The 20,908-nt window shown below is 47.6% G+C and overlaps 1 protein-coding gene across 1 annotated transcript; it reads left to right on the top strand.

Annotated features, from left to right (window-relative positions):
- The first annotated feature begins 6,048 nt into the window (after positions 1-6,048).
- Positions 6,049-11,052, top strand: LOC135974691 (uncharacterized). Its single transcript, XM_065563137.1, has 3 exons — positions 6,049-6,186; positions 7,149-7,633; positions 8,503-11,052. The coding sequence occupies exons 1-3, from the start codon at positions 6,134-6,136 to the stop codon at positions 8,973-8,975; spliced, it is 1,011 nt and encodes a 336-aa protein (XP_065419209.1). The 5' UTR covers positions 6,049-6,133; the 3' UTR covers positions 8,976-11,052.
- The last annotated feature ends 9,856 nt before the right edge of the window (positions 11,053-20,908 follow it).

The following is a 20,908-nucleotide window of genomic DNA, read 5'->3' as shown; positions in this document are numbered from 1 at the left end:
ACAAGGAGGAAAAAGAGAAGCCTTCTCTAGGGGATGGGCAATTCTGTCAGATATACTGTCTGTGTGCAGGAGGCACCATGGTGGCTCTGCAACTGCGGGCTTTGATGACTTCCCAAGCCTCTCCAGCAGAGGTGATGCGGGTAACGAGTCCACTAAGAGGTCGCTCAGTACCATGTATTGCCGGGATGGATGACTGGCCACATCCAGCCTGCCAGATCATTTTCTTTGGCCCATGAACAGGGGAGAGGGAGAGACCCAGCCAGTCTTTCCAGTTGGAGGGAAGGGCAGGAGGGAGGGCTCCTGATAGGTCCTGGTCTTTCCAGTGGGAGAGGTCCCGACTGGTCCTGATCTCTCTGGTGGGATGGGAGGGTGAAGGAGAGGACTTGGCTGGTCCCAATCTCTCTGGTGGGAGGGGAGGGAGATGGGGAGGTCTCAGACTCAACTATCCTCTTCCCAGACCCCAGACAGCCATCTCCTCCACCTTTTCTGTTTCCTCTCCAGAAGGAGAGATGGTGGCCCAGTGAAGACATACACGGCAACACAAAGGGAGGACCTGCACACACACACCAGGCACCTCACAGAATGCAACACCCACTTTGAACAGGACCTTGCTGATGAGGAAATTGGGAATGTAGCGCATGCTGTGACCTCTGCTACTTGACAGGCAACCTGGGCCTCACCTTAGGAAAATTCTGGGTGCACCCCTTTGTTCACAGGTGATGTATTTGACCTGGACTTTTTTTCCTGTAAAATGGATACTGTGATTATAAAGTGCTTGTGTCAGTGTGGAAAACCAATTGGGGCGAGAGTAGTTGTGAGCTTCTCTGGGTTGCATCTATGCTGAAAACAAGGATATTCAATACCCCAGAAGGTCAGGTCTGTATCTGCTGTGCCGCGAGTGAGGCAGGAAATGGTGCATTGACAAACCAGTGGCTGATTCTTCTGCCTTTACGGTTTTTTCAAGAGTAAAAGAAAGATGGAGAAAACTGAGTCTTCCATGCACTGGGGGAGTGGGAATATCTTTGTACTGAAAATGCGGGTAAGCCCCAATTCCTCTTCGTTTGCAAGTCAAGGCAGTGACAAAGGAATATAACTTGAACCATCACTAAAATACCAATCACAAGCAAAGTATGACAAATATACTGGAGGCAGGGGTACCATTGTTACTGATGTGACGGGCAATGTTTTAATGCAACAGAATTGTTTTGCCAGAGCTACCACAGTACAAACTTCAAGCCTTACTGAATCATACATTGTTTCTCTCAAGTTTGCAGGGGCCAAAAAGCCACCGAGTGATGGCAACACAGTGAAACAACGTGCAGTGCGAATGGCAAAGGCATTTGGTGATGACAAAATGGCAAAAAAAATAATAATTTTGAAATAGTAACTCTTTCCCAAAGTACAGCTTCACGAAGAGTTTCAGATCTGCACGAACAAGTGGAAGTGAAGGAAATTATTCATGATTGTTCTTATTTTTCTTTGGCACTAGGCAAGAGCACAAATGTGTCGGGATGTACATCAGCTATTCATAGATGTACGGAGAGATGACCAGAGTTTTAACATGCAAGAAGAACTTATATAGTTAGCCTCATTACATGAAACAATAGAGGATCAAGATGTTTTGATGCTAGATGTGGGAGATATTGAAAAGTTGTTGGTTGTTGTTTCAGATGGAGCACCTGCTGCGTGTGGGTCAAAGGTCAGGTTTGCAGGTTTATTGAAGCACATTGCATTTGAATTTCACCCGCTTTACGACACATGTTACACTTGCACTGGGACTGCAAGAGTGGGAGTCAGAGTTTAGCAGATATTCTACTGATATTGAAATGCTGCCTTTAATTTCAACAAATGTTTAAGGATTATGGAAGTTTTCTACCTCACCCGATCCTTTGAATGACCCACTTGCAGCTGTTGTCAATGGTTGGCCTTCTGAGCTGCAACTAGAACTGTGCGGACTGCAGGCTGATACTGTCTGTGCTGCAAAGAAGAATGAAAAGGGACAGTCAGTTTTGGAAACTGCTCCCTGAGTCCAGTTTCCCAAATCGCTGGCATTGTGCTCTATGTTTGCGAGCACTTACACTTGTGAAAGTAACTTCTCTACACCCAATCATTTGAGGTCACCAGAGAAGAACGGAGTGATGCATGAAACACGCTTTCATCTGATGCAGGCTGGATGCCCTAATATTAATACAGGTGTCCTCTTCTTAGTGCGAACGCTTCAGTTTTACACTGACTGCAAGGTACTGTAATGATAAGCAGCAGAGAAAAAACATTACCAAAGATAATTTGTTATTTTAATGTATAACCCCCTTGCTTTTCTGTACAGTGTAAACGAGACTAGTAAAGATTTATGTTAAGAACATAAGAACCACCACATTGGATCCAACAATGGTCCACCTATCTCCATATCCTGTTTCTGACAGTGACCAATACCAGAGCTTCAGGGGACTCATACATAACAGGGCTATGATGGAGTGATCCACCCCTGTCTTCCACTCCCAGCAACTGGTAGTCAGAGGTTTAGGATCATCCCTAACATGGGGTTGCGGTGACTGTCTTGGCTAATCGCTATTGATGGCCTTATCCTCCAGGAACTTATCCCATTCTTTTTTCAACTCAGGTGTACTTAAAAAAAACACATGTAAACTTTTTTATTTATTTATTTTATGTAAAGGTCGTGCTATAAGGGGCTTTTATCTTTAAGAACGTTTTGGTTTCACATTGTCAGTACACGGTTATTTGTATGTTAACATGCTGTATTATAGCAAACATTTCTGAGCCATGCAATCCATAGCCTATAAAAAAATGTACGGCCCACCAAAGGGTTTTACAAACTAATGAACTGGTGCCTAGCACATCCTGACTGGAGGACGCTCCTAAAGACTTTTGGAGCCTCCTCCACAAGCCAGGAGGGTTCATGAACTTTTCAGACTGCAGACGGTGACCTTAGTTTAGTAGCATTAGGTGCCTGGGTGGTCAAAGAGAAAACATTTTGCCTGCAGCTCGCACATCTCTCAGTTTGAATTTTTATGTGAATTGGGAAATGGATGGTGAAAATTTCTAAGTCCCAGTGCCCAGCCCAGAACTCCCAACAGGACGGAAAGTTGGAATATCAGCTTGGAGAAAACTAAGAAAGGGAAAAGGTTGGTTTGAACATAAGAATGTAAGAATGGCCATACTGGGTCAAACCAAAGGTCCATCTAGCCCAGTATCCTGTCTACCGACAGTGGCCAGTGCCAGGTGCCCCAGAGGGAATGAACAGAATAGGTGATCATCAAGTGATCCATCCACTGTCGCCCATTCCCAGCTTCTGGCAAACAGAGGCTAGGGATACCATTCCTGCCCATCCTGGCTAATAGCCATTGATGGACCTATCCTCCATGAATTTATCTAGCTCCCTTTTGAACCCCGTTATAGTATTGGCCTTCACAACACCCTCTGGCAAGGAGTTCCAGAGGTTGACAGTGCATTGCGTGAAAAAATACTTTTTTGTGTTTGTTTTAAACCTACTACCTATTAATTTCATTTGGCGGTCCCTTGTTCTTGTATTATGAGAAGGAGTAAATAACATTTACTTATTTACTTTCTCTCTACCACTCATGATTTTATAGACCTCTATCGTATTCCCCCTTAGTCGCCTCTTTTCCAAGCTGAAAAGTCCCAGTCTTATTAATCTCTGCTCATAACGAATCTGTTCTATACCCCTAATCATTTTTGTTGCCCTTTTCTGAACCTTTTCCAATTCCAATATATCTTTTTTGAGATGGGGCAACCACATCTGCACGCAGTATTCAAGGTGTGGGCGTCCCATGGATTTATATAGAGGCAACATGATATTTTCTGTCTTATATCCCTTTCTTAATGATTCCCAACATTCTGTTCGCTTTTTTGACTGCTGCTGCACATTGAGTGGATATTTTCAGAGAACTATCCACAATGACTCCAAGATCTCTTTCTTGAGTGGTAACAGCTAATTTAGACCCCATCATTGTATAGGTATAGTTGGGATTATGTTTTCCAATGTGCATTACTTTGCATTTATCAATACTAAATTTCATCTGCCATTTTGTTGCCCCGTCACCCAGTTTTGTGAGATCCTTTTGTAGCTCTTCAGAGTCTGCCTGGGACTTAACTATCTTGAGTAGTTTTGTATCATCTGCAAATTTTGTCACTTCACTGTTTATCCCTTTTTCCAGATCGTTTATGAATATGTTGAATAGGACTGGGCCCAGTACAGACCCCTGGGGGACACCACTATTTACCTCTTTCCATTCTGAAAACTGACCATTTATTCCTACCCTTTGTTTCCTATCTTTTAACCAGTTACCGATCCATGAGAGAACCTTCCCTCTTATCCCATGACTGCTTACTTTGCTTAAGAGCCTTTGGTGAGGGACCTTCTCAAAGACTTTCTGAAAATATAAGTACACTATATCCACTGGATCTCCTTTGTCTGCATGCTTGTTGACCCCCTCAAAGAATTCTAGTAGATTGGTGAGGCGTGATTTCCCTTTACAAAAACAATGTTGACTATTTCCCAACAAATTATGTTCATCTATGTGTCTGACAATTTTGTTCTTTCCGATAGAACAATTTTGTTCTTTACAGCATCCAGCAATCCTCCCTCCATAATGCCAACTAAAATAAACTTCAGAGCTAAGGGTGAACCATTCAAGAAATATGTTTGCTGATGATGTTTTAAAGAAAGTCACACCAGTGAACTAGTGGAAGTCACTTAAGCACTTGGATTCAGAGACTGTTGAAGTAATAATCTCACTTTTAACAGCAATAGCTTCTTCTGCCAATGTAGAAAGAATATTTTCTTCCTTTGGATTAATTCATTACAAACTGAGAAATCGTTTGGGACCTGAAAAAGCAGGAAAGCTTGTTTTTCTTTTCCAGATTATGAACAAACAGGAAAATGAAGGTGAAGATGACTGAGTTAGCTGCAGAAGCCAATATTTTAAATTTCTCATGTTGACCTGACTGACATGGTCGATTTAATTTTTGTTTTTTAAATATTTCATTTCACTATTTTAGTTAAAAACAATTTCAACAAAAACAAACCTGATTTTAAAAAACTTGAATGTTTAACTAAATTCAAAAATTCATATGCTTGTTTTGTTAAAATATTATACGTTTGCTGTTGAAGAAAAAAAATCCAGAATACATAACGTCGTTTTTGTTAAATAAAACAATTTAAATGTCTGTCTGGCGGGGGGAGGGGACTGGGAATCAGGAATTCTGGATTTTCTTCCTGGTTCTAGAAGGGGAGTAGGATCTAGTGGATTAGAGCCAGGGGGTGGGATGCTGGGAATCAGGACTCCTGGGTTCTATCCCCTCCTGTGGGAGAAGAGGGGGGTCTAGTGGGCTAGAGTGGGGGTCAGGGTGTGGAAGCCAGGAAGCCCGAGTTCTATTGCCAGCTCTGAGAGGAGAGCATGAAGAAGGGGGGGCTGAATACTGGTTTCTGGGGCACCAGGTCACTTACCCAGCAGTGGTGCGGAAGGAAATAGCAGTTTGCAATATGGGGCAATGCTGGGTCAGTGTCACTGGCCTGACGCCATGGCCAGTTTCACTAGCTCAGCGGCTGCCTCAGGAAAGGGGTGCAAAGGGTTACAGACCCAGAGCAGGACCAGTGGTGTTTGCCAAGCTGACTAGGAGAGGCCCGGCGAAGAGGGACATATGGCCAGCCTGGGGAAATATGGAGTCACGCCCAGGATGTAACTCCAATTGCTGGGGATAGGAGCAGCAGCTGTTACTCCCTGGAACCATATGGAAGGGGAAGGATTGTCAGTGGTGGGGGTGGGGGTGGGGGGTGGAAAACTAGAAATGGGGAAGTCTCGTCTAGAGATCAGTGCAGGCAGCACAATAGAAGGATTTAGGGCTCAGGACTCCTGGGTTCTGTGAAGGAGAAGCCTGTGCCCTGTTGGAACTGCATTTTAGGGTGGCAGGAAGGAACCACCCCAGCGGGAATTCACCCAGGGACGTGGAGGGTGCACACCCAGGCACTGGACAGGCGATCAAAGGTATTTCCCTACCCGTAAGCTCATTGGACACTGGGATTTCATGCAGAGATGCTAACACACCACCAGGCAGTGCCCTTCCTCAACAGAGCCTGTATAAATACCCCACAATGTGGCACCGGGTTCAGTTACCGAAGGGACGAGGTTCGACGAGAACAGAAAGGTAAGAGGGGGGAAGTTATCTGAAGGTCTTTAGGGTGGGGACTTGCCTTTTTGTTCTGTGTTTGTACCGTGCCTTCCACAAGGGGTCCTGGTCTGTAACTGGGCACCATGTAATGCCAATGAATAAATAACAATATTTCAATGCACTTTTGTGGTGGGGACATGGAGAGCTCAGGGAAGAGCTCCACTAATGCATGGAGGCACTGTGCAGAGCGGGCTGGGGACAGAAAGGGACCAGAACCTATGGACCATGGGTCCAATCCGGGATATCAGAGATGGGGGCAGACACCAGGCTAGCGGGGCCCACTGCTCTGATCGGCAGCAGCAGGGGTTGGAGGATCCAGGACTGGTGGGTTCACAGCAGGCTATAGGTGGTCTGATCTGGGGCAGGAATGCAGCAAGAACAGCTGGCTAGACAGAACAAGCCTGATTCAGAATGATGAATTCAATTGTCAGATTCTCATCTCAGTTAGAATATTGTAAACCCAGAGCAGATCCACTGAAGTCACAGGGGTGACTCTGGATTTATACCGGCAGCGCTAAGATCTGAATCTGGCCCTGACTTCATTGGTGTCAGTGGGGTCACTCCAGATTTAGACCAGAGCACTGAGATCAGAATCCCACCCTGACCCCTCTGGAGTTACATCAGGGTCACTGAGACCCCAGTGACTTTGGTGGAGCTCCATGGATTCACACTAGTGGAAGAGCTAGTTTTCAGAAGTGCTGGACACCCACAGCGGCTCTGCACTTCCTGGTTTTCCAGCACTTGATTTGTGGCATTGAAACACCCAGGTGCAGGAAGGGCACAACAAAGATAAGGAACTAATTTCCTTCACAATACTTTTCTGTGGAGAGGCGGTCATTGGTGCATGACGCATGGGTCTGGTGGTCTGCGAACCAAGGGGGAGAAAATAAGTTCTCTGTCTCTTGTCTGTGGTACTGAAAGTTCTCTCTTTCATGCAGATCATATGTCCCTGTCTCCGGCTCGCTCAACATGGCTCTTTTGACCCGTGGCCAACAAAGTATGATTGCCAGGGGGATGAAGTATCTGGTGTCTCTGGCCAACAATCTGAGCGTTTCCAATAAAACCCCAGATGTTCACAAGGAGATACGGGAAGATGCCCACCGCGCTTGTGAGGAAATGACAGAGGTGGTGGAGCAGCTGGAAAAACAGCTGCTTGCCGTCGATGACCAGACCGTGGACCTGATTGACAAAAAGTCACAGCTGAACAATGAAATGAATGAAAGAAAGTTAAGCCAGGATCTGTTACAAATCCAGCTGAAATACAGTGAGAAAACCAATGTCTGTGCCCAAGAAATGCAGTGGACAGCAGAGAAGCACCTGGGGGAGCTTAAGGAGATGCAGAAGAAGGTGAGACAAGAGGAGAAGTGGCATAAAATTGCAAGAAATATCGCCCTGTTGTTCATGCCTCTTTCCACTCTCATGGGTAGGTATGGTCCAAGACCGCTTCGTCACACAGGGTGCAGCAGGTCATCGGTGCTTTCTCATGTGCCTGCTAGAAAGCCAGTTCAGAGGCAACTGTAGCCCACTGGTAAGAGGGAACTGGCTGGCCCAGGGGGCAGGGAATAGGACATGGGGACTTTTAGCTGTTTTGGGTGCAACTCTGCAGTTGTCACTCCCCCTCTTCATTCATAGAGCCTGAGCTCTTCTCAGTCTCCTCCAGGCCCATAGGAAGGCAAGTTGATGGAGGGGTTGTGTGTGGGGGGCTGGCCCTGCTTTGATGTGTGCGTGGGAGACACACAGAGGGCATCAACTTTCACTGTGGAGTTTGAAGTGGACCGAACACCATGAGCTGTCTGAGCTAAGAGACACAGCTCCGTCAGTCACAACTAGAGCAGGTTGGAATTTGTTTTTCCTTGTGAAAATGTGGAACTAAATAGCAAAACAGTTGTTTTTGCCCAAATTTTCCAGAGAAATTTTTGATTTTTCAGCCAAAAAATCAAACACTGATAACTGAAGTAATTCAATTGTGAAATAGCACAGCAGTGCTTCATGGGAGTTGTTGTTCAGGTGCCTTATGCTCTCATTCACCTCTATAGACTGTGCTCACTAGTCAGACCACATTTCCCATGATGCACCACCAAGTGTGGCCCATAGAAATGAATGGAAACACAAGGAGCAAACTACAACTCCCATGAGGCAACTCAACTTCCATTTTCAGTCAAAATATTTCAGGTTTTGGCTGAAATATTTTGATAAGAGGATGAGATTTTCTGTGGAAAGCAGAGCCTTTAAGAAAAAATATTTTTTGACCAGCCTTATATGTGACCTATAAGAATGGCCCTTTTGTTTCAGCTGGGATTGTGGTTGCCATTTTCCAGACCTCTCTATACATGGCTCAGAGAGCGGCCCAGGAGCTACAAGGAGCCATCGGCCTCTATGAAACCAAAGTCTCGGAATACAAACAAAATACCTGCAAATGCAACATTGAGAAAGAAGAAATTGAGGTGAAGATTGAAGCCAATAAGAAGAGAATTGACGAGATCAATCTGGAACGTTCAGCATCATCAAGGAAGGAAGATCAGAAGCGGGTGAGGAAACATGTCAACTTCCTGGGTCGGCTGGCCGAGGAGGTCAAGATAGTCAAGTCAAAGGTACAGCATGACTCTGACTATGAAATTGCCTGGGAACCTTTGGAAACGATTGCAGAGATGTGGCGGGACAAAGATGATGAAGAGGTGTTGAACTTCCTGGATCAAGAGGAAATAAGTGCCCTTATCTGTAACCTAAAGGAAGTCATTGAGTCAAGGGCTGACAATGAGGCCTAGACGAAGGATTTTTAGAACTGAGCTGGGCCCAGTGCAGAGGAGAATGTGATGTGTTAGTGGGTCTGATTCTGATCCCACTTACACCGGGTTTACAATGAGGCCGCAGAGATCAGAATCCAGCCCTGACGCCATTAACTTCAGTGGGGTCACTCTGGATTTACACTGGGGTACCAGATCAGAATTAAGTTCCAACCTCAGTGACTCCAGATTTATACTAGGGCAAACTGGAAAACAGATATGTAGTGGAAGGGTGTCTCATCTGGTCAGAGTGTGGCCCAGTAAAACCACATAATATGTCACAACCTTTGCATCTGGCTCAGGAAATGCTAAACATACTTACAAAATATTGGGTGAATCTGGGCTCCAGGGAAGTCAATGAGTTTTTCCCATTGTTTGCAGTGGGGGAAAGATTTCATACATCATGCACACTATGTCTTTGCCCTATTTTTTTGCTGGAGATTTGGTTAAGGTCAACAGAACTGCAGTTGAAGCTCTCTCAGCTTTTATTGTGGGGCAGGGGCATATGAATCTTTAACTAAGAAAGCTTTTCTCTGAGGTGTTAGTAGGCATTTGAGTTAAATATAAGGGCTGTCATAATAAAGGGTTTTGAATAAAAATTCCTTTATATCCCTATGAGCTGGGTTTCACTTGCATGGCTATCTGTGATGATACAATGCTGCCATTTCTCCATTCAGCCATAGTCTCCCAGGGAAAACAGGATAGTTAATAACTGGAAGGATATATAAAATAATAACTTGTTAAGTTTGCAGTTAACACACAACTTGGGGGAGTGGTTATTAATGATGAGGGCAGGGCAGTTCTTCAGACGGGTCTGGATCACATGGTAAGCTTGGTTCACTTTTTAACACAGTGTGTAATTAGACTGTGGAACTCATCGCCACAGGAAATCACTGAGGCCAAAAACGTAGCAAGATTCAAAGCGGGTTAGGAAGTTTATATGGAGAACAAGAACATCTCGGGTTATCATAATGATGATAATACAATTTTGTGGCAGGGATATTAGACCCCAGGCTTCTGGGTTTAAACCACTCTCTAACTAGCCGAGTTCAGGATGAGATCTAATGTAGCAGGTGGGAGTCTGGATTGCAGCTCTATTCCCAGCTGTGAGTGTGAGTCAGGACTCCTGGGTTCTGGTCCCCACTGTGGGAGAGAAGTGGGGTCCAGTCGTTAGAGTAGCGGAGGGCACTAGTTATCAGTTCTCCTAGATTCTATTTCCACCTGTGCCTTTGGATGGTTTTCTGACTTAAGAGAATCGTTGGAAGGGAATTTTCAGCAGGGATGCGATGGGTGATCTGTGCCAGAACAGAGCCCCCTCTTTATCCTTTGTGGGTTCGAGATCAGGTTTCTTTATCACCACCCAAGGCCTGGGAGGGGAGTCAGACACACACACCCCCAGCAGCGCCCACTGCAGCACGTCTATCTTTCTCTGCCTGGATAGGCACGCTGGCTTCAGTACATTCAGTAAGAGGAAGTCTGGAGAGAAAGTGGCATCCACACACCTGGATGGGTACAGCTCCCTTTTTGGGCCATTCATCCTCTGCGGGGCATGGCCAAGGACTTTATACCACCGGGTTGTAAAATTAATCAGGAGATTTATAGCTTCTTCCTTGGAGCGGTGCAGGATTTGACGTTCCCTGGGAGCTCACCATGAGATGTGTCCCCAAAAGGCAAAGAGCAAAAAGAAAATGGGTAAACCAGATAGATATGCAGCCTGGGTCCCCAAGTTGACGCTGGAATTGACAGGAAACCCCACCTCCATGGCTCTGAGAAGTCTTTGTTCCCTTGCAAACCTGTGTGCCAAAACAAAACACTATATTTATCTCAAACTCTCATTTATGAGCCTTGCTGATTGGCCAAAGTGCACTGCAAAACACAGATGTTTGCAGTAGTTGGTGTGAAGCCAGCTGAGTGAAAAGGGGTTAGCAGTGCTGTGATGTAGCTACGGATGTCTTGTAAAATCCATGCATCCTGAAATGTCTCTATAACCTCGTTTGGCCAATTCATCTCATGTGCCGGTGCAAATCTGAAAATGTAAAAGTCGCTGAAGGCTCAGGAATGTGTTCCAAAGCACAGTGTTTAAGGCTGTTTCTCTTTCTGAATCTGCCGCTCCAGTAAAAACGCCGGCCATGCAATGTGTTTGCTTTGTTAACCCCCGTGGGGCTGACATCTTGAGCAGGGGGTGCACTGCAGTTGACCAGGAGAAGGAGCATGGAATGACGAGTGGGGGCGGTGGCACGCTTTGTCCATGGTCCTGGGATTTGATACTTCCAGGAAATAAACCTTTTTGAGATTAAAGTTTCCGACGTGGACACGAGGAGGAAGAAGGAATTAAAGCCAAGCAACTGGTTGCCTTAGGGCGCTGCAGAAAGACAGACATGTTCAGCCTTTCACATAGCAACATACACCAAATATGGCAGCTCCCTGCCGGTACCTGGAGTTGTTTAAATTCCCCTACACGGAGAGGACCCTGAGATTTTTATGTAATACCACAAATATGACTTGGTGGTTGAGGTCCCCTCTGCAGAACCATCAGGCTAGCTCTCCACCTACGTATTGTGGTCATCTTTGGTGTTTCGCTGGCTCATTGTTGGGTATGCCAAAGATATTTTGGCTGTCTGGGGTCCTGAGTGGACTAGGTGCTTTCCAAACTGTATATAACATAGTGGGCTTCTACAGTGGCTTCCCTGGCAAAAATCTGGTTCAGCTCCTTATAGTAAGCACAAGCACAGGGAGTATTATCTGAGATCTTGTTTTTGTCCATTCTGGTTTTTTGCCTCATAAACAAATCACTGCTCTGGCGATACCCCAGGGCCAAATACAGAGGTAATACAACCTCCCTTCTGTTACTCGAGATTCCCCTGGTAGTATATCCCTGGATCACATTAGCACTTTTGGCCAGAGCGTTGCACTAACAGCTCATGTTCAGCTGATTATCCATCACAATGACCCTCAAGTATTTTTCAGTCACTGCTTCCCAGGATAGAGTCCCCTATCCTGTAGGTGTGGCCTGCATCTTTTATTCCTAGACGCATGACCTTGCATTTGGCTGTATAAAAATGTATATTGTTTGCTTGTGTCCAGCTTACCAAGCAATCGAGATCACTCTGTATCAATGATCTGCCCTCTTTATTATTTACCACCAGGGCTAGCCGTAGGGGTGGGCCACCTGGGCCACTGCTGGTGGTCAAGGGGGTGCTGTGTGGCAGCGCAGAGGTGCATGCTGCTGCTGTAGAATCAGAAACGGCTCCCGGCTGGTAGGGGAGCGCTGCATGAGGGGGCACCTAGATTTCTCCCGGCGGAGGAACCTGGGGGAGGGGGCAACTGGTGACTCACAGATACTGCTCACTTCGCCCCCGCCATATTCCTCTGCGCCCCCTAGGGGGCTGTGAGAGGTGCAGCAAGGAGCAACAGCAAGTGCTCCGTGCATCCAGGTCACTTTCTGCACCTTGGCTGGGCTGTGAGGTGAGAATCAGGAACTGCTGCTCTCCTGCCCTCCCCTTATGCAGCGCAGGTGAGGAAAGTGACCTGGATGAAGGGAGCCCTGACATCACTCCTTGCTACCCCCTCACAGCCCCCTAGGGGTGCGCGGAGGAGCAGCGTTTGAGGGGGGGGGAGCGAGCAGCAGTGCCAGACGCTCAGTGCATCCAGGTCAGTTTCCCCACATGGGCGCAGGAGTGGGGGTGCAGGGGTTGGGGCAAATGGGGCACAGTGCAGGAATGAGGGGTACAGAAGGGAGGTGCAGGGTTGGGGTGAAGGGGGGAGTGCAGGAGTTAGGGGAGCGGAGGGGCAGGGGTTGAGGTGCAGTGTGTGTGTGCAGGGGTTAGAGATAGAGGAGTGGGCAAGGGTTGGTGTGAAGGGGGCACAGTGCAAGGGTTAGAGGTAAAGAGGGGTCTGGGGAGCCTGGAGAGCTCATAGAGGCCAGGCGTTGGAGTGCTGGGGTTGGGGCGAAGGGGGCACAGTGCAGGGGTTAGGGGCAAAGGGGGAGTGGGGAGTCTGGGGAGCTCATGGGGGCCAGGGCAATGGAGGAGGGGGGCACCGCACCCCCCCAGGGGCCAGAGCACCAAAATACAAGTTCTCCCAGAGCGTCATTTTCCCTACGGCTGGCCTGGTTTACCACTCCCCCAATCTTTGGGTCATCTGCAGACTTTATCAAAAATTATTTTATGTTTTCTTCCATAAAAATATTGAATAGTGTAGGGCCAAGAACTATTCCCTGTGGACCCTCACTAGAAACACACCTGCTCGGTGATGATTCCGTTTACAGCTACAGTTTGAGACCTATCAGTTAGCCAGTTTGTAATCCAATGAATGTGTGTCTTGCTGATTTTGTATCATTCTAGTTTCTTAAGAAAACGTCTTGCGGTACAAAGTCTTAAAGAAGTCTAAGTCTATTACATCAGCACTATTACATTTATCACCTGTAACCTTGTTGTAATCTCTCTATCACTTTACGAGCGCCCATATTCAGTCATAATACTCTGAGATTCCCACGAGGTCATTTGCATGCACACCATTATACACGGAGGGTCTCACTCACCAGAATCTGGACACCAGGTCTGACTCCAAGAGGCATCGCAAGAGAGGAAAAGCCAGGCAACTTCCACTCCATAGAAGGGTGAGTCACTCCTGCTGGTGGATGTTGGTAAGACAGAAGAGGGGCAAAAAAACTTTGAGTTATACTTATTATGAATTATGTTTACTACAGTAGTACCTAAGGACCAACCAAGAATGTGGCCCCATTGTGTTAGGTGCTGCACACTCACACACACACACACACTGTAGCAGACAGTCCCTGCCCTGAAGAGCTGACAGTCTCAATAGATCAGACAAACTCATGGTGTAGGAAGGTGTAGAACACATAGGCAGAGTGATCGGTGTAATAGCAGCCATGTTAATGCCACGATTTTTAGGGATTAGGTTTTGTTAGCAAGGGATCCAATAAAGGTGAAGGGAGAGGGGACATGGGTCAGTCCTGGGTCTGGTACTATTCACTATTTTCATGAATGACTTGGATAATGGATTGGAGAGCATGCTTATCAAATTTGTGGATGACACCACAGTGGGATGGGTTGCAAGCACTTTGGAGGACAGGATTAGAATTCAAAATGACCCGGACAAATTGGAGAATTGGTCTGAAATCAACAAGATGAAAGTGAGTAAAGACAAGTGCAAAGTACTTCACTTAGGAAGGGAAAAAACCAAATACGCAACTACAAAATGGGGAATAACTGACTAGGTGGTTGTGCTGCTGAAGAGGATCTGGGGGGTTATAGTGGATCACAAATTGAATATGAGTCGAGAATGTGATGCGGTTGCAAAAAAGGCTGATATCATTCTGGGGTGTATTAACAGGAGTGTCGTATTTAAGGCACGGGAGGTCATTGTCCTGCTCGTCTCAGCACTGGTGAGGTCTCAGCTGGAGTGCTGTGTCCAGTTCTGGGTGCCACAGTTTCAGAAAGATGTGGACAATTTGGAGCGAGTCAAGAGGGGAGCAACAAAAATGATCAGAAAGTTAGAAAACCTGACCTGTGAGGATAGGTTAAAAAAACTGGCCCTGTGTAGTCTTGAGAGAGACCAAGGAAGGACCTGATGATAACAGCAGGGATTTGTCTAAGTTAGCCAATGGGAGGCACTGACCAGAGAGGTGTGTCCTAAACCTCGCCTCAATTCACCCTCTCCCGACCTTCTCCCTACCCAATGAGGAAAAGGGATTTCCCACCTCCCAGGTGACTGCTCTAGGCACCGAATTACAGTCATTCTCAATCTCTCTGGTCCAATTAATATTAATTAAAGTGGAATGGCTTCCGCAAGTGAGACCCTCAACAGAATATCCCATAGCCTGTGCTTTGGATGTGAAAGACCTTTTGTGGAAGGCTGGCCCTAAGTGGTTTGCCCAGGGTCAGCCAGGATATTTGTAGCAAAGCAAGGAATTTCGCCCAGGTTTCAAACAGCCCTGGCAATGGCCCCCATCGCTGGACCACCCATGTGAGCACTAAGCAGCGTTGCCCCCTTTTGACCCAGGTGGCTAGTCAAAGTTCAGGGCACTGGGGTTGTTCAAGTTGAGCATAGACAACGATGGAGTCTGGTGTTTTCTTTGATGCCGCATTGTTTATTTACATGGAATGTACAAGATCCTGCTTCTCCAGAAGTAGGAGAAACTCCAAACAAATGAATAGTCCCTTAGCTTACCGCCCTAAGCCTCTTTGGCCAACGCCAGACCCAAAAGCTCTTTCTCCAGCTTTTTTCCTAGGGTCATACACTGTGTCCACAGGCTGCTGTTTGGCCGTCTTGCTTTTGCCTGTTTGTCTCAGTCTGTCTCCCGTGTTCTGCCTTCCCTCACAAAACAATACTCAGCAAAACCCCCTCCACCTACTCAATCCAAAACGAGGCAGGTTCACGTCACCTTTTTTTGGAGGACGGGGGAACGAGTTTGTGATTAACTTCTCCTTTTCTGGCGGGAGGGGCGGGGATTGTGATTAACTTCTCCTTACAGTTATGTGAATTGAAAGGTCTGTGCACACCCCATCAATCTCACTAGGGTTTTGTTCAACCCACAAAAAGATTACACCCAGCACATAACTGTGTTATTGCAGGTATTAGTGGAGCTCTGCAGCTAACATCTGATTGTTGTCTCAGGTTACACTGCCCAGTTGCCCCCAATTAACAGTTCTCACAGCGCAGGTTAGGTGTCTTAAATAGAAGCCGATTTTATTAGCAAATTACAGAAAGAGGAAAAAATCCCCAAATCATTTGAGAGGTACAAAACAAATTTAGCCTGGTCACATGGAATATGGAAAGCTCTGCTGGGTAGCATAAGTTGCTACTAAGCAGAGGTGAAAGTAAGCCGGTACGCCCCGGTACGGTGTACCGGCAAGACCTGGTATGCTGTACCGGCAAGACCTGGTATGCTGTACCGGCAAGACCTGGTACGCCGTACTGGACCGGCTTCCACAGGCGGCAACTTAAAGGGCCTGGGGCTCCCAGCAGCAGCTGGAGCCCTGGGACGTTTAAATTTCCGCCAGAGCCCCGCTGCCGGAGCCGGCGGAGATTTAAAGGGCCCAGGGCAGTAGCAGCAGCTGGAGCCCCGGGCCCTTTAAATCGCTGCCCAAGCCCTGCTGCTGGAGCCCCGGGGCAGTGGACCAGCCTCACCAGGGGAGACCAAGCAAGCCCCTCAGCAGAACATCCCATAGCCCCGTGGTTAAGCAGGAAACCCCTTTTCCACTCCCTGCTCCTCATCAGGCAGAGGGGGGAATTGACCTGGGGTCTCCCACATCCTGGGGAAGTGCTCTAACCACTGGGTAAAGGCTATACAGGAGGCCGCCTCTCCACCAGTATAGAGTTAGGCATGTGCCACTGATGTTCCTGTGAGAGCTGGCTTAGCTGCCTGACTGCAGAATAGGGGTTCCCTGCAGGGGTGGCAGAACAGGGGGGGATCAAGGGGCCATGGCCCCATCACTTTTTACCTGCCCTAAGGGTGAGCAACAGGGGGAGGGGTGGAGAGAAGTGAGCGGAGGGGGAGGGGCACAGCGGGGCCACCGTTCAGGTCTCGGTGGCCCCCACTTCTGGGGAACTTCCGGCACTCCTGGTTCCCAGTTGTGGCTCCTAAGCTGAGATAAGATGTCTCATTCCAGCGCACATTTAGGCAGTGTTTCCCCAGGAACTGAAATGAGAGGGGGTGGTTGAATTTACGGGGGAGGTGAGGGCCATGGGGCGAGACCGTGAGGGTGAAGGTGGGCTGTATGTTTTCGTCAGAAAGGCAATTCAGCCTCACGTTTTAAACATCATAAAGCACCAATAAACATCAGCATTCAAATTTACGCTGATTTATTGTTGTTTATAAACCATCATTTGAAATCATTAGGTCGGCCAACATGGCCGAAACGATTGCACCGACACCGTCATAACAAACACAGCTGTGTGAGGAAGCTAGTCTTTGTTCGTAATTTTCAAACCGATGACGCTTTTTCAGATACAAGGATTTGATCATATATTTGCTTTTAAAGTATGTTTTAAGGTTTCAATTTCCATTCAAATTTCCAACCAGCAACTACATGGAATTTCTTCCCACTACAAATGTTTTAAAACAAGATCTAGTTGGAAAATGACTATATTGGCAACACTACGCTATGACTAGTTGACCACTGGGGCTGGGGGAGTGGGTAGGGGGGAATCAGAGTGGTGTAGAGAAATCCCTGGACTTAGGCACCTCAGCATCTGCTCTTGGCTAGCGCAGGTGGCTCCCTGCCTAGCATGTTGGCTTGTGTGGCTCCTGTTCTCAGGCACCGATCTCTCCCCAGACATTGTATAGGGAGTTTAGGGGCCTAAGCCAAGGTTTGTAGATTCCCTAGGTGACGAGGCATTGCAATGCCTGAGTCCCTTTGCGGATCTGGGTTTTACACTCTAAACAGACACAGGGCAGAGGAGAAGCAGTGACATCGGAAGGTGAAGTGACTGGCCCAGTCCAGTGCCTTGGCCACTAGATTACACGGCCTCATGATCATATGGGCGTGAATTCAACTCGTTGGTTTACTGTGGCCACTAGAGTGGAGATACATCAGGGATCAATTCTGCCCCTCCCCACCCCAAAAGTTGTAAGCTGAGGTCCCCCTTCCTTATCTGAGGTGCATGTGGGAGGAATGTATCTATTACATCATCCTAAAGTTAGTGAGGTTTTCTTATGCCGATTTGCAGATCAACTTGATGGTGGATGGTTAAACAAAACAAAAATTGGTGGCAATATATGTATATTTATATATAAAAATACTCATATATAAAATACATACTTTTGAACTGATTCACTCTGACTCTAATCATAAAACGCATTTCTCCATCCCTCGCTATATTCTTCTTGATCTTCTGTGTTGTTTTTATAGGCCACACACAGAGACAATCTCAGGCCGTGACCAAGGCTGAGTTGAGCCCCAGCAAAGCAGAGGAGCTGTGGAAGGAGACTCAGGTAGTTATGAAGCCCTACACCAACTGGGAGGAGTTCTTCATGCCAGCCCCCATCTTCATCACCAAGCTGGGAGAGCTGATGTCCATCTCTGCAGGGGGGGAACATGTCAGCTTCAAGGAGAACATCCCCAAATTGCCGAAATCCTTTGGGGCTTGCTTGCAGCTAGTGAACAACCAAGTCTGGTGGTCCTTTCGCAACACCAGAAAGATCATGAATGAAATCAAGGGGCACTTCCTGGGTGTCCCAAAGAAGATGGCAAACACTGTCCTAGCCTTCTTCCAGGATGAAGTGGGGAAGGCTCCCTACAAGGAGGAGCTTGAAAGCATACAACTTATATCAAAGAACTGCAGAGACTCAGCACAGAAGTTTAACAACACATTCTCTCCTGCGATCGGCCTGATTGAGAAGCTGCTGCAGGCCTGTGAAAAGGCCAGGCAGGGCTACGAGGATGAGCTGAAGGATGTACAGAATCTGAAGGCAGACATCATCAGGGTGAAGCCGGACAAGGAGGAGTCAGAGCAGGATCGAAGGAAGAGGAGACAGCAGCTGGAAGAGGCCTTCCAGAAGTACAAGACAAGCATCCCCACTTCGGGCAAATCTGTAGGCATGTGCTTGCTGCAAATGATAAAAAGCTACGTCACTGACCCTGGAGCAGCACCTGGACCTGTTTTCACAGAGCAGGATGGAACTGAGCTGACAGATAAGACTTTCTTAAAAGTGAAGGAGAACTGGGAGGTGCTGAGGTCAACCCTGGAGGAGGAGGAGAAGAAATTTCAGATCACCGAGAAGCAGAACCAGGAGCTGATGAAAACCGAATGTGATATAAAGACATATGAGACAAGAGAAAAAGAGTTAGAGATAGCTGGAAGGATACTGGGCCAAGGGGTGGAAGCCCTGAAGAGCATGAAGAAGCAGTGGGACAACATGGTGCCATTCTTTCAGATGATCTCCAGTGAGATCGAATCCTGCTTCAGGGAATATTTCGATTCTGTTAAAGCTATCACGAACCCCTCCACAATGGACCCAATCTACACCCCGACATTCAAAGCTTCCAACGTGGCTCAGTTTGTGTACATGATCTCCAAGACCTATGTCGAGGTATCTGATAAATACCTGATGCCCCTGTTGGAAGAGCTGGAGGAAATCTCTACAAAGCCTTCCAAAGACAGTTTCAAATCTGCGGAGACTGAACTAGCTAAGTGGTGTGACAAGACCCAGAGAAACATCTCCAGCCTGGTGCAGAAGAAGGAGGAAGAGTTCAAGAAGAATTTAAAGGGCCAGGAGGAGACCATCAAAAAAGACATGAAGGCCATGCAGCCCCCAATGAATGAGGATAAGCTGAAGGCGATTGAAGGCGCCATGCAGCAGGCAATGAGGGAGCTGAGAGTGCAATAGAAAGATCAGTATGAATATGACGTCCCAGCTACTGGCCCAAACCGAGATTAAAAATTTCCGCCTCTTCCTGTCGCTTGATTTTCTGCTTGGAGATCCCCCCCAGACGCTTTCTCAAAGCTCACCTTGGGAAAAACTCCATTAGTCTCCTCTTCGACCTTCTGGGGGAAGTCCCACCAGTTCCCAACTCAGCCATCCCCATCAAGCCCTTGTCATGATTGTTCTTTTCAGTCTATGTCCCCAGGGCTCTAGCACTAAATGTCCCAAGTGATGCATCGCCCAGCCCTTCCCTTGAGGAGATAATTCCAAAGTCAGTGACCCAGGAGAACAATGAGGTTCTCCACTAACTCAGCCCAGGCACTGGATGGTTATTGAATACACGCCAGAGGCGATGTGGTCCATAGCCCATCAGGGACTCACCTTGTTTCCCCAGTTAGAGGAGACCTCAAAGATATGCCATCTCCATTTCTTCCTCCTCTTTGCCCCCACTGAACCCATAATGAACTGTCTTGAATCAGCCCCACTGCAAGAAGTGGGTCTACGCAGATCCTGTGACCTTAGCTTAGTTTACAGGGGGAATCAGCAGCTGGGAAAGGGAGGAGGAGGGGGGGATTGGAAAAGGAATTGGCAGCTGGGAGGAAGGTGGATCATGAAAATTGGTGTGTGTGTGGGGGGGTCAGTCTGTCATGGATGAACCCCATGTTCCCTCAAGGGGACAGGAGAAGCCAGACACCTTGACAGGGATGGAGACAGAAGAAAATGGACCCAGAGTGCCCTGAGAGAGAAGTGGAACCATGAGGTGCTGTGAACCCTGAGGCCTAATGGTGCCACCTGAGCTGCTGCTGGGTAGGGTTCACCTTGGACCTTGCCCTGACCCCTCAAGAGCCATTAGCTTCCTAAGCATAGCAGCTGGTGAAAATATTCTTGGGGTAGGAGCTGAGCCACCCACAGCAGTGGCTCCTGTCCTTTGGGGCTGAGTCCAGACACCTCAGAATCCCTTCCTCCCCTGGGGCTCCCCCCCCCCATCACCTCAGGTTCACTCTCCTCCCCAGGACTCTCACCTCATCCCAGTGAACCTGTCCAGGAAGAAGCACTCAGAAGCCAGGGCCTCCTGATGGAACTGAGGAATCTAGCTCCACCTGCCCGGAATCTAGTGCACAGATGGGGCCTTCCCCCCATGACACCCCACCTCACTCCCTTCCTGGCCCTGGCACTGCCAGACATGGGGCTTCGCCTGCCAGGCTGGACAAGTGCATGGAGTGGCTCAGAAAATAGACGGGGGGGCTGAGCCCCCTAGCCACCCACTGCCTATGCTTCCAAGGGAGTTGATCATCTCGGGTTTGTTTAGTTTATTGCACCTGGTGCAATCTCCTGTCATTGATCAGCTAGCAGAGGGAGTGGTTGGTCCCCAGTCAAGGAGAGAACCATTAACCTGAACTTTCGCTCTGCTGTATTTGCTGATCGTTGTCTCAATAGGCTCTTAGCATGTTGCTGCATTGGTACATACAGCGTTTGCATGCCTGGAAAATAAACTGCGAGTGCCAGCTAATGGTTAGAGCAAGAG

The sequence above is a fragment of the Chrysemys picta genome, chromosome 12 (genome assembly GCF_011386835.1).
Source record: "Chrysemys picta bellii isolate R12L10 chromosome 12, ASM1138683v2, whole genome shotgun sequence".
Taxonomy (NCBI): domain Eukaryota; kingdom Metazoa; phylum Chordata; order Testudines; family Emydidae; genus Chrysemys; species Chrysemys picta.
Note: the sequence above shows the minus strand (reverse complement) of the source record. Positions and strands in the feature narration are given on the sequence as shown.

Excerpts from the sequence above, each read along its gene's own strand:
- LOC135974691 (XM_065563137.1), top strand. The coding sequence starts at position 6,134 with ATGTGGCACCGGGTTCAGTTACCGAAGGGACGAGGTTCGACGAGAACA. Across the intron at positions 6,187-7,148 it reads GGTTCGACGAGAACAGAAAG|ATCATATGTCCCTGTCTCCG; the intron begins GTAAGAGGGGGG and ends TCTTTCATGCAG. Across the intron at positions 7,634-8,502 it reads GCCTCTTTCCACTCTCATGG|CTGGGATTGTGGTTGCCATT; the intron begins GTAGGTATGGTC and ends CTTTTGTTTCAG.